Source organism: Siphateles boraxobius, unplaced genomic scaffold, assembly GCF_051911475.1.
Source record: "Siphateles boraxobius isolate OS27281-9 unplaced genomic scaffold, OSU_SipBor_1 35, whole genome shotgun sequence".
NCBI classification, from domain to species: Eukaryota; Metazoa; Chordata; class Actinopteri; order Cypriniformes; family Leuciscidae; genus Siphateles; species Siphateles boraxobius.
In genome coordinates, this window is record NW_027508975.1 from 6,757,743 (window position 1) to 6,773,685 (window position 15,943).

The 15,943-nt window shown below is 41.5% G+C and overlaps 1 protein-coding gene across 2 annotated transcripts in view; it reads left to right on the forward strand.

The window, feature by feature from the left end:
* csmd2 (CUB and Sushi multiple domains 2) overlaps window positions 1-15,943 on the forward strand; it is a 364,863-nt gene that overhangs the window by 258,533 nt on the left and 90,387 nt on the right. For both annotated transcript variants that reach the window (XM_077196124.1, XM_077196123.1), the window contains 7 exons: window positions 5,063-5,265; window positions 6,932-7,123; window positions 9,342-9,480; window positions 9,794-9,981; window positions 12,338-12,532; window positions 12,882-12,998; window positions 14,233-14,346. In XM_077196124.1, coding sequence (XP_077052239.1) covers window positions 5,063-5,265; window positions 6,932-7,123; window positions 9,342-9,480; window positions 9,794-9,981; window positions 12,338-12,532; window positions 12,882-12,998; window positions 14,233-14,346 — 1,148 coding nt within the window. The remainder of the gene's footprint in view (window positions 1-5,062; window positions 5,266-6,931; window positions 7,124-9,341; window positions 9,481-9,793; window positions 9,982-12,337; window positions 12,533-12,881; window positions 12,999-14,232; window positions 14,347-15,943) is intronic.

Consider the following 15,943-nt stretch of genomic DNA (forward strand, 5'->3'; position numbering starts at 1 on the left):
CAGGAAATGAGTGGTGATGTATAGAGAGAGTTACGTCAGGCAGCCGATCTCTCTCTCTGTGCCACCAAGGAGACGGCCAGATCAGTAGGCCGTTCTATGGTAGCCCTGGACGGAGAGGCACTTATGGCTAAATCTTTCCAACATGAAGGAGAAAGAGAAATCCTTCCTTCTTGACGCCCGCTGTCGACCGCTGGCCTCTTCGGTGACTCGGTAAATACGGTCATCGAGAGGTTTCAGGAAGAGAAGAAGCAGGCGGCGGCGCTCCAGAAGTTCCTCCCCCACAGGGTACATGTCCCCGGGGCTGCTGTGCGAAAAATGCAGCCCCGGCCGTTGAGTAGCTCCTCACACAGGGCGCAACAGAAAAGGAGCGTCGCGTCTCGTGCTCCTCCCCAGCAAGACTGTGCCGAGGCGCGGCGCTCTCAGTCGAGGTCTTCCAGGGGCAAAGCCGATCTGAGGATGGTTATTTTCGCCAGGAAGGCTTCGTCGAAGAAGCCCTGACGCCACAAACGTCAGGGTACTGAGGGTGGTCCCCATCAAGAAAGAACGGTGTTCGCCGCAGTACACGGCGCCCGTTCTCTCTCGGTGCCCTCAGGGGCCCGTTCTGCCAACCCCGCCTGCGTGCCGGGGCGTAGACGGTCCCAGGAGTCTCCGAGGAGCGGTGTGGAGCGGTTAGACCAGTTGTTCCCTGCTGGTGCGCCGTTACAGGGTACTGTGTCTGCCACTCAAAATATTCCACAGGCCAGTCTCGAGAGACTGGTACCCTTAGTAGAGTTTTTGGCGGATTGGAAGAGCCGTCCAAATATATCTCAGTGGGTCCTGCAGACTATCGAGCACGGGTACGCGATTTAGTTCAGATCACGCCCGCCACGCTTCAGAGGGGTTCTTCCCAAAGTGGTGGACCCCGAGCAGGCTCTGGTTATGGAACAGGAGGTGAAAACTCTGCTGCTGAAGGGGGCTATAGAACGAGTTCTATCTCCCAGCACAGACTTGGGTTATTACAGCCGATATTTCATTGTTCCAAAGAAGGATGGGGGGTTGCGTCCAATTTTAGATCTGCGCCTATTAAATCGCTCAGTAGGGAAGCTCAAGTTCAAGATGCTGACTCTCAAGCAGATCGTGTCACAGATCAGGTCCGCGGACTGGTTTGTCACGATAGATCTAAAGGACGCATACTTCCACATTTACATCCTTCCACAACACAGGAAGTTCCTGAGGTTCGCTTTCGGGGGCGAAGCGTACCAATATCGGTTCTTCCTTTCGGCCTAGCACTGTCTCCCCGAACTTTCACAAAATGTTTGGATGCTGCTCTGGCTCCACTGCGACTCCAGGGCATCCGCATTTTAAATTATATCGACGATTGGTTGATTCTGGCTCAATCGGAGCATCAGGCGATTCGGCATCGAGATGTCGTTCTCGCCCATATAAAAAAGTTGGGGTTGAAGCTTAACGCCAAGAAGAGTGTGCTTTCTCCAGTACAGAGGACCACTTTTCTGGGCGTGGTTTGGGATTCGACGACGATGCAGGCACGTCTGTCTCCTGCTCGTATAGCTTCGATTCTCTTAGCCGTCAAACAGGCAAAGCTAGTCCAGTCACTCACTGTAAAAGAGTGTCAGTGAATTCTGGGTCTGATGGCAGCAGCGTCCAACGTTATACCTTGCGGCCTGCTGTACATGAGACCACTGCAGTGGTGGCTCAGGACCAAGGGGTCCTCCCCGAGGGGAAACCCGCTCCGCAAGATCAAGGTCACGCGACGGTGTCTCCGTGCCCTGACTATGTGGAAAGAACCTTGGTTCCTGTCCCTAGGTCCTGTGTTGGGGGCTCCGTGTTGTTGTGCAACACTAACGACAGATGCCTCTCTCACAGGCAGGTTGGGCGATCATGTGTGGTCGCTCAGCTCAGGGTCTGTGGCAGGACCATCATCTTCAATGGCATATAAATTGTCTAGAAATGCTGGCGGTGTTTCAGGCTCTTAAACACTTCCTCCCAGACCTGAGAGGTCATCATGTTCTTGTCCAGTCAGACAACACATCGGTGGTCTCTTCAGGGGGGTCTGCGTTCGCGCCCGTTGTACAAGCTGGCTCGCCAGATCCTTCTATGGTCCCAGGGGAAGCTTCTTTCATTGAGGGCGATTTATATCCCGGGGTATTTAACCCTTTAGGCGCCAGAGATTTTTTCCTAAAATGTCCAATTTTGACATCTTAATTTCAAAAGTCTATATATTAAAAGTGATAAAAGATAGAGACTTTCTGTAAATTAGAGAAATATTAAGGATGACCCAAAGTTTATGTAGGGATTACATTTTCCCATCTAATTTGCATATTATGACGTCATATGGTGGTGGCAATCTTGGATTATAGAATTTTCATGAAAAGTCACGTTTAAATGATAAAATGCAGCACTTCTTTCCCCCCAAAATGTCCATCACCTTCTGTATGCTATATTGCACAATACTGAATGCTCAGGTATATAGTAAGTAGTCAACAAACTGTAAATCATTACTAATAAATGGTAGAAACAATGCATGTAGTGGTTGGCCTTTTGCTGTAGAGATTTTCCATTTACTAAATGCAGTAGGCACTCTGATTCCATGTATGGGGCACATATATATTATTCATATGACATACAAACACAAGTAAACAAGACCTGTTTAGTTCAAACGCTCACACGCCACGGCAAGGCACAGATCATGAGTGAGATGATACGAGCAGCGCGGCCAGATCTGCCTCGCGCGCGCGCCGAGTGTGCACAGCTCGGACTACTGTCATTGTCATTGCGACTCCTCACCCTGCCTCCACGTTGCCTCCTAACTGTCCTATGAATACTTCGACCTCGTCTAACATACCCAGTTGTATTAGACACCAAGTCTCCACCACAATACTGTCGCCGCGATTGCGGAGAGGCTCTGATAACATGGCTCACTCGCACACTAGCTCCGCTTTTGATCGCACTGATTCAATGCGCTCTAACTCGAACATTTTTTATAGAAACATGACGTTTTTTTTGAGTCGGGGGTGAAGCATGACATGGCTGCCATCCAGTGGAGGGGAAGTCGAACGAAATTTGACACCCAATTTGAAAAAAATCGGCCGTTTTATTCAGTGCGCGATCTTGTCGAGTAAACTCGACCGTGGCGCCTAGAGGGTTAAATCAGAGGGCAGACATCATGTCGAGGCAGGGGCCGAGGCCCGGGGAATGGAGACTCCACCCCAAGGTGGTGGAGCTCGTATGGAAACATTTCGGTCGTGCCGAGGTAGACCTATTTGCATCCAGGGAAACATCACACTGCCGACTGTGGTTTTCCCTAAGTCCTCCAGCCCCTCTGGGGTTGGACGCTATGGTACAGGAGTGGCCGAGGTCACGCCTGTACGCATTTCCCCCGATTGCTCTGCTCCCAGGAGTTCTGGAGAGGGTTTGCCGGGACGGGGTCAGTCTACTGTTGGTAGCCCCGTACTGGCCGGCCCGAGTTTGGTTTGCGGACCTAATATGGTGGTGATGGCGCAGTGGATAAGACACATGCCTTTGGTGTGAGAGACCCAGGGTCGAATCCACTGTGACACACCAATGTGTCCCTGAGCAAGACACTTAACCCCTAGTTGCTCCAGAGGCGTGCGACCTCTGACAATATAGCAACTGTAAGTCGCTTTGGATAAAAGAGTCAGCTAAATGAATAAATGTAAATGTAAATGTAAATATATCTTCTGGACGGCTCTCCTCTGGAGATTCCGATCAGGAGGGACCTTCTCTCTCAGGCGAGCGGGTCGATACTTCACCCCCGCCCAGATCTATGGAGGTTGTGGGCTTGGCCTCTGTGAGCGAGTCTTTGCCATACTCCCGGCATGCCCGTGAGCACTTGCTTCAGTTTTATCAGACGCTGACGCGCTTGTGTTTTGGGGTGCTTATATAGTTTCCTGGTCGATGACGTCACCTGCCTTTGACGTTCCGTCTCGCCATTGGACTGATTTCATACATGCTTCATGACGCACTCACGCAGGGGCGTTCAAGCGTTGTCATGCAGAGTCTCGTTCCCTTCAGGGAACTAGGGTTACATACGTAACCAGAGACGTTTTTGTATACAAAAAAGCCATTGCTTCCATTCCTTTAGAAATGGTGTACTGGATTACTTTGTCTACTACTGTCTAGAAGTACTTTGTCAATTTTAATTTTTGAAGATGTTTATTCGATTTTGTTCAGTATTTTTGCAGTGTATTGCACTTTTTATACGATGTGCTTTTTGGCCCTTTTACCATTTTGTCATTTGGGTTTTTGCGTTTGTTTTTTTACATTTCTCTAATTTGAAAGAATTGGCAGTGTTGGTCAATTTGTCCTTAGTGTATTTCATAATGCAGTATACTTTTCTCAAGAGGTGTTTTCCTAATGTCCTATTATTGCAGTACCTGCAGCAATAACATACAGAGCCATTTCTGTAGAGACAATCTGTTATAATTATCTGTACAGACCACTTTGTTAGTTGTGTATTCAGTACCTCGTGCATTAGTAAAGTAACCTGGTTCTGGCATTTAGGTTGCAGAAAACAAGTACGTTTCCCTCAGATTGGAAGTGGCATGTCTCATTCATGAATCACCTTGAAAGTCCTTATTTAATTTCTGTTTCTTAAAGGTTAATGACTTACATTTCTTCATGTTCTACATTATAGTTAAAAAAAGATATTTTCTCTCATTCTTTAATATTCCTCTTTTTATGAATTGCCCATTTAATGAAATTTTGCAGGTGTCAGTCGACTAATTTTCACTTATTTTTGAGTCTTATTTTTCTCTTTATCTTATCTGTCTCACTCCCTTTCATATCCTTTTAATATTAAGTACTATCCAAGTGCTAATTTCCTGTCTGTCAACTCGAAATGACCCAAATCTATCTTAGAACAAATTATTATTATAGAACTAGTGAAAACTTGTGAAAATGTACAAATTAACAATGTGATATTCCAATTACTTCTCTTTCCGCTTGGCACCGAATAGATATTATTGCTCTCCATTTCTCCCTCCCTTCCGACTCCCTTCCAGAATGACTGTCTAATGTTATGTTTGTATTTTTAACTCCACAGGTTGCATTTCCTGGTCTTCCACACAGAAGAGGTGCATGATGTTTTGCGCATCTGGGATGGGCCTCAGGATGGAGGGGTTCTCCTTCGAGAGCTGAGTGGCTCCACACTTCCTCCAGACCTCCACAGCACCTTTAACTCTGTCAGTCTGCAGTTTACAACCGACTTCTTCACCAGCAAGCAAGGTTTCACTCTGCAGTTCTCGGGTATGTGTTTTACTCGGACTCCATTCACTCTCATTCCACTTCACATCTCCACATATTCACCAGCGATCAGCGTGGATTGCTTGATTATGGGAATTCACAATGCCTGTATTTGCTCTAAAGGGGGAAATAGTGAAATTTCTCACAAAAGATATGAAGTGCATAATTGTTTTGCTCTCTTGCATTGAATCGAATGGTTGTGATTCATTGTGGAGTTATTTGATTTGGTTCAAGGCTTGGACATCTTTATTATTTTTTTTTTAATTATTTTTTTATGTCAAGCCAGAAATTAACTGAAAAAAAAATCTTCCAGATTCAAGGTCACTGTAAAGTGGGCGGTTGCACAGATGAGCATGTTAAGTAAATCTCTGCAAACATATTATGGTATTTTTATGCTTTATTACAGTCACACACACACACACAAAAAAAAAAAAAAAATACATACAGCACTTTGAAGCTGGCAAATTTTTGAAATTTTTGAAAAACTTTGAATTTTGCATCTTGGTGTTTCCATCCAGTATCATTCTGAAACTTTATACAAGTTTTGATAAAAACCTTAGTGGGAGACAGTGCTTGAGCTCCAGAATGACAGCTGAGAAGCACCATCTTAGAGCTTCTCCTAAAGCCTCCGACAGCACCCACCCTGCAGCACGGCCCAGCAGACACAACCTCTCCACTGACAATAAATGAAGCCCGTTAAGCCCAGGTTTATGTGCTTCTGTCTGCTGTCAGCCTGTAACCAGGGAAACCATTCCCGTCCACCTCCATCAGCCATCACTCCAACCAGAGAATCCTGATTTCTTGCATGATACCTTAGAGACCCAAAAAACAACATTAAAGGTTTTACACAGAGAGTAAAAAGAAATAATATGCCATTATGCATTAACGACATGTTATTTCAGCTCCAAAGCCTCACATTTTACTTTCTAAACAGCCCTTCTGGGTTAAAGCATCTTTAAGAGTGTACCACAAAGATTCGGGTGGCTAGGTAAATAAATTAGTGTGTGTAGAAGAGTTCAGACTTGAGCTTTCATTTGGGTGCTCGGAAAATGTAAGTTTACAGCAGTTATTAGATATTCATAATGGCTGGTAGGTCAGCACCACAACCCAGTCGATTACTTAAATGGTTATTAACTCCAGACTTTCTATTTTTCAGTCTACAGTGGTTCTCAGCCAATCAAACTTTCAAAGAGGCCATGAGATAAATTTAAATAAGCTAAAGTTTAACATTCAAAATGTAAACTAAAACTACTTTATTGCTTATTTAATTCATTCCCTCAGCAACTGTTATTTTACTTAAGAGCCAGATTGCCCACGGCCTTGAAAAATCCGGATGTATGAGGGAATTTTAAAATTTTTATTTTTAGACCTGGAAATGTTAGATAAATGAATAAGATGTTAAAAACTCATTCAGTCTTCAAAATATTTTATTGAGTATAAATTGCTATTTGTGAATAAAAAAAAATAAAAAAACTGAATGAATTGTTCTAAAAATTAAACCCTGATGAACGTTCAGTTATTGAAACTTCTCGAATTATTGAATTTAATTATTTGAATTATTTATAATTATTTTCACAAAGGTTGAGAACCACTCTAGGATATTGGGTCAAGGGAATCCATTGATTAAATTAAGTTTTGTGACTGGATGCTTGTTTGTTTTTCTCTGCAGTTTCAACTGCCACTTCCTGTAATGATCCTGGCATTCCAACAAATGGCACTCGCATTGGAGACAGCAGAGAGCCAGGGGACAATGTTCTGTTCCTGTGCGATCCTGGATACCTCCTAGAGGGGGCGACCAAGATCATCTGTACTGAGATCAACAACCGTTTTTTCTGGCAGCCTGATCCGCCAACCTGTTCTGGTATGAGCATGCCAAATTAAGAAATGTAAACACTCCCATCCTCAACCAACATTTCCACTGTGATCCCTCCATCTTTACGCAGTCATTATCCAGAATATTTTCAGCATAAGAGCGGGCGGTTTTATCTTAAAAGAGCAAGCCTTTCGATGTCAGTCGCGATGCCTGTCACTTCCAGTTATTTTAGTTGTACAAAAATAGTGGTATGCACACTATACCATGTTGTAAACTGGCATTTGTTATCATATTACTTTAATTATTATCGTAATCATAAACAGTTATGTTGCTCAAATAGAAAACCATTTACTGCACTTTATTCTTCTTGCTATTTATTGATAGCGGCTAATCAATCAGAAGCCTTGCACTTTCAAAGAAAATAACTTAATTCCTGAAAATAAGGTGGATAGTCTAACTCATTAGTTTCACATAAAGACATTAAAATTAACACACAAGCAAGAGTGCAGTTGTAATGAATATTGACAGCTGTGATTTGACTAATGGCTAATAATTCTAATGCTAATATACTGTTTGTGTTTTGACATTAAAGCTAGAGAAAACACTTTATACAATGAGCTAGGTATCAGTATTTCGTTGTACAGTACGCACTCAGTTATGGTATGAAAACACAGTTACACAGTAACAAATCATTTGTTCGCAAACTAGATTTGAATAGACTCAAGGTTGCAATTTAAGTCATACTTAAATTCATTTCAGTTGTCTTTGTTCAAGGCCTGGTTCACTGATTTAGTTTGCACCCAATTTAAATGTAATACATACACAATACATTTTAAAATCATACACAGGAAATATAAGAATATTCACCACATTATTGACTGCATGAGAGGGCTAATATATGAGATAATGAATCATGTAGTACAGCAAAGCTATCCTTATTATTATTATTTCCGCTGGACTTGACCAGCTGTTTACCATCTATTCTCTTGCACCAGCTAGAGTATAAAGATTTCATCACACTACTTCTCTGAAGAGGATTTGTGTGGACATGTGGGGCCTCAGTATTTGGTTTTCTTTTGTGAATTTAAGCCACTTTGTTAACAGCCACACTAACAATAGTTATATTGAGTTCAATTTAACAAGGCAACCTAATTAGAGTGTGAATGTTTCCCTGGACCACAGGCAAAACCCTGGAGAGGTTTGCTTGTTCCTGGTAAAATACCTGACATTGGACCAAGAGTTGAGCACATGACTTCATTGTTTGTTTATGATATTCTTTAGAAAAAAATAAATTAAAAAATCCCATGAGCGTTCCAGGTTTCCCCCATTTATCAAGTTTTTTCAAGGCTGTGGGTTTCCTGGGTCATCAATGAAAATTAGTTGTCAAGGGGGTCAAAAGGGAATAGATTGATTTTTAATGTTTTTTATTTATTTATTTATTTTAAAGGATTAGTTCACCCAAAAATATTTTAAAAATTCCATCAATTACTCACCCTCGTGTCGTTCCAAACCTGTAAGACTTTCATTCATCTTCAAAACACAAATAAAGATTTTTTAAATGGAATCTGAGAGCTTTCTGTCCCTCCATTGACAGTCCACAACTAACAGTTTTTTGCTTCAGAAAGTTCATAAACAGATTGTAAAACTAATCCATATATATTGAGCGGTTTACTCCAAAGTTTCTGAAGAGACTCGATCGCTTTATATGATGAACAGATTGAATTTAAGCTTTTATTCACATTTAAACATTGATCAGCAAACATCAACAGAAGCTCCACCAAACCTGCTCAATGTGCGAGAGCAATCATCGTTCTTCTTGCGGAAGCTCAAACGTGCTGCGTAACACAAAAATGAACCTTTTTGTTTTTTGCACATCAAGAGAATGTGCTTGAGCTTAAGTTTCCCACTACTGATGTGGATTTGTTTTAAAATTTCCATATGAACTTTTTGAAGCGTCAAAAGTTGTAGTTGTGTGGACTTTCAATGGAGGGACAGAAATCTCTCAGATTTCATTAAAATACCTTAATTTGTGTTTCGAAGAAAAACAAAAGTCTTGAGGGTGAGTAAATGATGACAAATCGTTTAATTTTTGGGTGAACTAACACATTGTTGCTTGTTTAGTCTTATTTTAAATAATCTGAAGTCATCTTGAGGCCCCCATGAAAGTTTGCTGAGGCCCCTAGTGGGCCCTGGACCCATGGTTGGGAACCAATGTTCTAGATGAAAGACATTTTAGCGTTTTTCTCTCCCTTTCATTGTGCTGCAGCTCCATGTGGAGGGAATCTGACTGGTCCCAGTGGACTGATCCTGTCCCCTGAATACCCAGAGCCCTATCCTCACGGCAGAGAATGTGACTGGACAGTAACAGTAACGCCGGACCACATCATATCACTCACTTTCAATCAGTAAGACTGGTTTATAAGACTAAAGTCCCCTATTTCCTGTAGGTGATAATAGATGCATTACTACAATACATAGATATGCAATGTTATTTAAGTATTATGTATATACTATTAATGTATTCATTTATATTTTTAATTTCACATGTCCAGTGTGTGTGTGTGTGTGTGTAGATTATTTTTTCATTTATTTTTTTCAGTTTTAATTTTATTACTTTATTACAGTTAAATACCAAGGCAACATATCTAATTTTGAGTTAGAGTTTTCATCTAATATTCAAACACTTCCCGTTTCTGAACTGTTTCTTCTTCCCGTCAGCTTTAGTCTAGAGCCGAGCTACGACTTCCTGCACATCTACGATGGGCCTGATTCTCTCAGCCCGCTGCTGGGCAGCTTTTATGGCACTGACGTCCCTGAGCGTATTGAGAGCAGCTCCAACACACTCTTCCTTGCCTTCCGCAGTGACGCCTCACTTAGCAGCAATGGATTTGTCCTGCAGTACACTGGTATGTTGCTCCCTTGTGTTGGGAGGAATCATTTATATCCGTTTCCATTTTGTAGGCATGCAATACAGCCCCTGAGTCTTCTATTGCATGATAATTTGGTCAAATAATGGTATCAGAATGACCCTAATTTTCCATTTCCAAATGACACATCTGATCAAACACAACAAGGTCCAAAATTAGTACTTGTACATCAGAAAAACAACTACAACTATTACTTTACTTATTTTATTTTTGTTATAAATGCTTTTTTTGAGTCTCTGTCAATGAACTTAAAGTTAACTAGACTAGAACACTACCTACTCATGGCCGTTGCTGGCATGCAACGGTCAGAGCATGAGAGACCACGCTCTTTAGATCACCCTCTGTTGGGCTTGGTGAATGAGGAACAGTATTCTCTCAATCTGGTGCAGCAGATGGACACAGTGTGTGGCACTTCAAAAGCTCCAGTTCCAGACCCCAGTCTCCTCACAATGAATTAGTATAAACTAATAATGTAGAAGCAAATCATAAATACATAAAAAGTGTTTATTTCAGCTTAACCCGGACAGAAGTGTTAGCATAGCCAGTCTGGCACAGGGTCACGTTGGTTCATCTGTGCGTGCTGCTGCTGTTGGAACAAGCTTCAGGTGCTGTCAACCTCTTTACAGACCAATCAGCTTCACACAGACTTCCTACCGCGTCTGATTGGCCTCTGAGGTGCAATATGTGGGCCAAGGCTCTGCACACTTGACCGACAGTTAAATAAACCCCACACACACATACACTCTCCATTGCCCGTCCGAACTGTTCCCTGCCAGCTCAAACATTTGTCATGTCAAAATTCACAAACACATCCTCGCCCACACACACACACACACTCTCTCATACGCAGCCTCATCAGTGGACACCTGAGCTAGAACTTAAGGTTGGCTGTGGTCCACTCTTAATTACTGCCCGTTTCGCACTGGTATTGTTTGGAGCCCGGTGTAGGAAGATTAAGTTGTGGACTGTCTTTAGCGCCGACCCCAGTAAACAGATTACGTCTTGTTTTGACGTGCTAGTGCTATTGGTCCATGAAGGGCATGGGCATCAGCACGAACAATGCAGTGTAACTATGTTAGGAAGTAATATTTCAACTAGAACTGCTTGCAACCCATTTTTTGCTGTGCGATGCAGATGTGTTGTAAGAATGATTGATTTCTAATTTTGGCCAAAGGATGCGGTGTGTGCCATACACATGTCCTGCTGGGTGATGGACTGTTTTGTGTAGTCAGCAGACCTGATCTAGCCCAGTGTCAGTTTTAATCTGTCGTGGGTCACTGTTCATGCTCCACGGGGCATGTAGGTTGCTGTAGCATATTTCTGGATTGTGAATTGGTGATCAGGGTGCGCTCATTTTAAGCATCTTTGAATTACACTTATTCACACAAAGAGCCTCCAGTGTCTCTATTCTTCTGTCTTTAGCTCATAGGAGTCTTAATTGAGAGTATTTTGAGAAACAATTCAACTTATTTTTAATTATTTCTTTTTTTGTGGAAAAAACCTGGAAAGAAACTACACCAGCAGCATCCATATTTATGTATATATACAGTACACATATACATTCAAAGGTTTGGGACCAGTAAGATTTTCTTTTTGAAAGCAAGCACACTAAATGCATCAAAAGTGACAGTAAAAACATTTATAATGGAATGAATTGTATACAAAATATTACAATGATGATTTATTAGCTGTGTTAATTTGAAAGGCTACGCTCTGCGGAGGTTGAATTTATCAGGCGCAGATCGTCATCAAGGATGTCTCATTTTAGAAAAATAACCATTATGAAATTCAGAGTCGTAAATTATTGTCATTTATTTCTTACTTTGGAATGTAATAGTTGTTTTTCTAAAAGGAGACAGCCACAAAAACATTGTGGCCAACACATGCAATGTCCAGAAGTGCTCGGCCTTTGAAATGAGACGGCAATTATTACTACAAATAAATATTATTATTCATATAATAATGATTAATTATATGAATTCATTATTATTCATATGTTTGTTACTGTGAAAAATCCATGTGATTGTTATGCTTGCAGCATCATTTATGAGAAGGACACACATAGAACAGAAGACACACATTTTTACAGATGTTTTGTTTAGCATATGATTTGCATGGCTTAATTTTAAAACATGCCTTACATTGTAGTTTCTAATCAAATCAAAGCCACTTGGTGAATGACTCAAAATTAGTTACTAACAAAGCAAATCTTTACTTGCAGGTCCCTGTGCGCGCTGGATTATCAGTCTTACACAAATAGCCATAAATCACCATCTCTCGCTCTCTCTCCTTCTTTATCCCTCTCCCAATACTTTGTGTTTCTTTTCCTCAACAGAAAATCCCAGGGAGTCATGCTTTGAGCCAGGGCTGGTGCGTAATGGTACTCGTGTTGGTACCGAGTTGAAATTGGGCGCAACTGTCACCTATTACTGTGACAATGGCTATACGCTGGAGGGAGACGCCACACTCACCTGCATCATGGGGGGAGACGGCAAGCCCGGCTGGAACAAACCAAAACCTGTTTGCATAGGTAAAAGCATATAATGGAAGATCAGCAAGTACTTTTTTTGGAAATCTGAAAAATGTCATGTGCTCATTTGAAACCATGTGTTCTTCCTTTGACAAAGACCTGGAGTTTGTCACATTTGTTGCTGTTCCCTTTGAAATAAGCAAAGGCTCATCTTTGCAATGTAACCTTGAGGAAAACTTTGAACACACTGCAATTTAACTTCGGCTAGGGACATCTAACCGGGCAGCTCAGGAATCAGACAAGAAAAGTAATTTAAGATCAGCTGAATGAGGGAATGGCAGAGAGGAGTTGGGGAGGATGGAAAATTAGTCTCTAATGCCTTCTTTCTGTGGCTGTCTTTCTCACTAAGCTCCGTGTGGTGGTCAGTATTCGGGCTTGGAGGGAGTGGTACTCTCCCCTGGTTATCCTGGAAACTACAGCAGTGGGAGGACTTGCCTCTACTCGGTTGTTGTGCCAAAAGACTATGGTAAGTAAGCATGTGTATAAGCATACTATTGCAACCACACAGATACCCATGAACTTCTGTAGCGTTACAATCAAGGAGCATGTCCTTATCAGCTGCGAACTGCAACTTTTGTTTTATGTTTGCTCTATTGTTTGGTTTCTATTATCAGTTCATCATGCTGGTTAGCCCACACAGTCTCAGAGCAATCTCATTTGTCCAAATTCCTATCAAAACGTGTTCTGGTTAACTTTGAGTTGTCGCTCAGGAGTTGTTTTGTCACGATTAGTTAGGAGGAGGTGTTGAAGCTTATACATTTGACATATTATTAAATATCAGTAGACACCATGTAGAAGACTGTATATATTTCAAAACGGTTCACTAGAATTAATTACTAGAGAAAGTGCAACACGTGTTATGAGAATAAGTCTCTTCTAAATAAAGAGCCAATCACAATCAATGTAGATGCCTTTACAAACTCCAGTTCCTGTAGAAACCGTGTGTTCTGACATGCACTTTGGACCACACATCCATGTGAGCATAAGAAACATCTACGGGACAGTTCATGTCAGATTTTATTGCTAATTCAGAATGTTATGTAAATGTGAGTTTTTGAGATTCAGTTTTCCCCCATTCAAGTATTTAGGAGTTGGACTTACATGCCCGAATTACAGTAGCTACCCGGAGGTGTTGCAAGTATGGCAAGACCGAATGAGCCGAATGAATTTACTTTCCTTGACAGGGACTTTGATCCATATTGCTCTTATTTCGGGGCTTTGAGCCTCTAGATAATGACACATTTTTGGATATCCCCTAATATAACCCTAGCAGCTTCTACTTGACCTTGGGATCCTTTTATTTGATCCATAAAAGGTGGTCATCTGGCCAATTTGGGGTTCCTACAGAATCTGCATTAGCAGATGCCTGCCTGTATTTCTCTGGGTCAGGCCAAACGTTGTGAAAGCACAGCTAATTAAGGCACAAATTTTCGTAGGCATGGCATAATGGCTTCGAACAGCTGCGGGATGGGGAACGTTGCAACACAGGGTTTCTTTTTTATGGCCCTCATTTGGAAATGTACTCTGCTAAGCACCAGGGTGTGTCTAGAGAGCACAACAGGTGGTTCACAAGTGTGATTAGGTTCTGTCTTTTACCATTGAATTAACATTTGCACAGTCATTGTATGCAGTTGCATAATTTATAGGTTTTTTATGCAGTTATGTATCTTCACTCTCTGTCTCTATTTATCTCTCTGCAGTGGTGTTCAGCCAATTTGCATTCTTCCAGACAGCTCTAAATGATGTTGTAGAGGTGTACGATGGGCCTACCCAGCATGCCCGTGTCCTGAGTTCTCTCTCTGGGGCCCACACAGGTCAGCAAACCTTCTCGAGCAGTATTAACTTGACTCTATCAGTCTATTCGGGCATTAGGAGATGAATGCTAAAGAGACTGCATTCAGTCTCAAAGGTAAATAGAAGTAGTCAATGAAGCAACTCCTTTAACAAGATGAGTTACATCCAAAAGTAAAAGAGACACAAGCCTGTGTAGTTCACAAATGCTGAAATTTAAAGCTGAAGCATGTCATTTTCGCACCACCAAACATCATTAAGAATAATGACTGTATAAAGCAGAGTTGAATAAAGCTCTGTCAAATGAGTAGTACCAGATAGTGTAGAAGTGTCCCACCAAAAGCATTGCTTTTTTTAAGAGACTGTTAAAAAAAAGTAATTTCCTGCAAACCCTGCATTTTCTTCCATTGTGTTGCACTCCATTTAGCTGTTTTGAATGCTAGAACATATGTTAAAGTATGTACTGTATACAACCCCCAAAGAAATGCATCTGAACAGGTCAGTCAAGAATTTAAAGGGAAAATTCATTAAAACATTTAAATTCTGTCATCATTCACTTACCCTCATTTCATTCCAAACCTGTATGTCTTTCTTCTCCGAAAGACAAAATATAATCAGAAAAAAAATTCTCCATACAATGAATGTCAACAGGGTCTAAAACAACATTGCAGCACATTGACTATCCTTGTATGGACCAAAATCCACAGAGACATTTAAAAAAAAAAATCGTATTGTACTTCATAGGAGGAGGTTCGGGGACAGAATTTAGATTTTTGGTTGAACTGCCTCTTTAAAATTGATCAGTAGACTAGTCATTTAGACAACCTGCTGATGTTTTTTTGTTTTATTATTATATGTAATTGTGTAGTTTTGCACATTCAGTATCTAATCTGAATATGAAGCTCTGGATATTAGAATAAAAATAAAAATTACACTTCTGCTTTTAATCGTTAAAGCTGCCTCGGTACTTCTGAACAGTCTCTTGAGTTCTCAGTTATCAGAACATTCAATGACGTACGTGAAAGATGATGATGTACTCGAGAATAAGACGCAGAGTTTCACATAACAAGCATGATGACTCATAGAGTCTAACAAACAGATTTCAAAATGATCCAGTAAATAGGGTTTTCTTCCTTAAAGCAGGAAATAAAACAGGATAAAATAAGCAAAAACAGACTAGCCAAATAGATCTCCACTGAGACGCAGAGGCTGAAAGCTTTTATTCAGCCATAATGGAGTTCCATTTAATGCGGTCAGTTGAGGAGATTTCGGCTCGAAGATTAACAGGGTTTTCTCGCTCGCTCTCTTTGCTTCTGACATTCCCATGACAACGCAGATGAGCTGTGTACATTTCTATTTTTTCTTCACCCTTCACACCAGTCAAACACCCGCGATTTGCGTACGGCGTGAAACCCTGCGCGCTCAAGGAAGGTGAACTGCTCAGAGCATATATACTATCTTGAGATGCGGTTTTTAACTTCAGATGCCCGTGTGAAATCACTGAAGTGTGCTGGGGGCTGCTGGAAATAATGCACACTTTGGAGCGTGAATAGCAAGCAGGGAATTGTCAGAATTGATACTAGGCCACATAAAACTGCAGATTTTCTATTATCTTTTTGT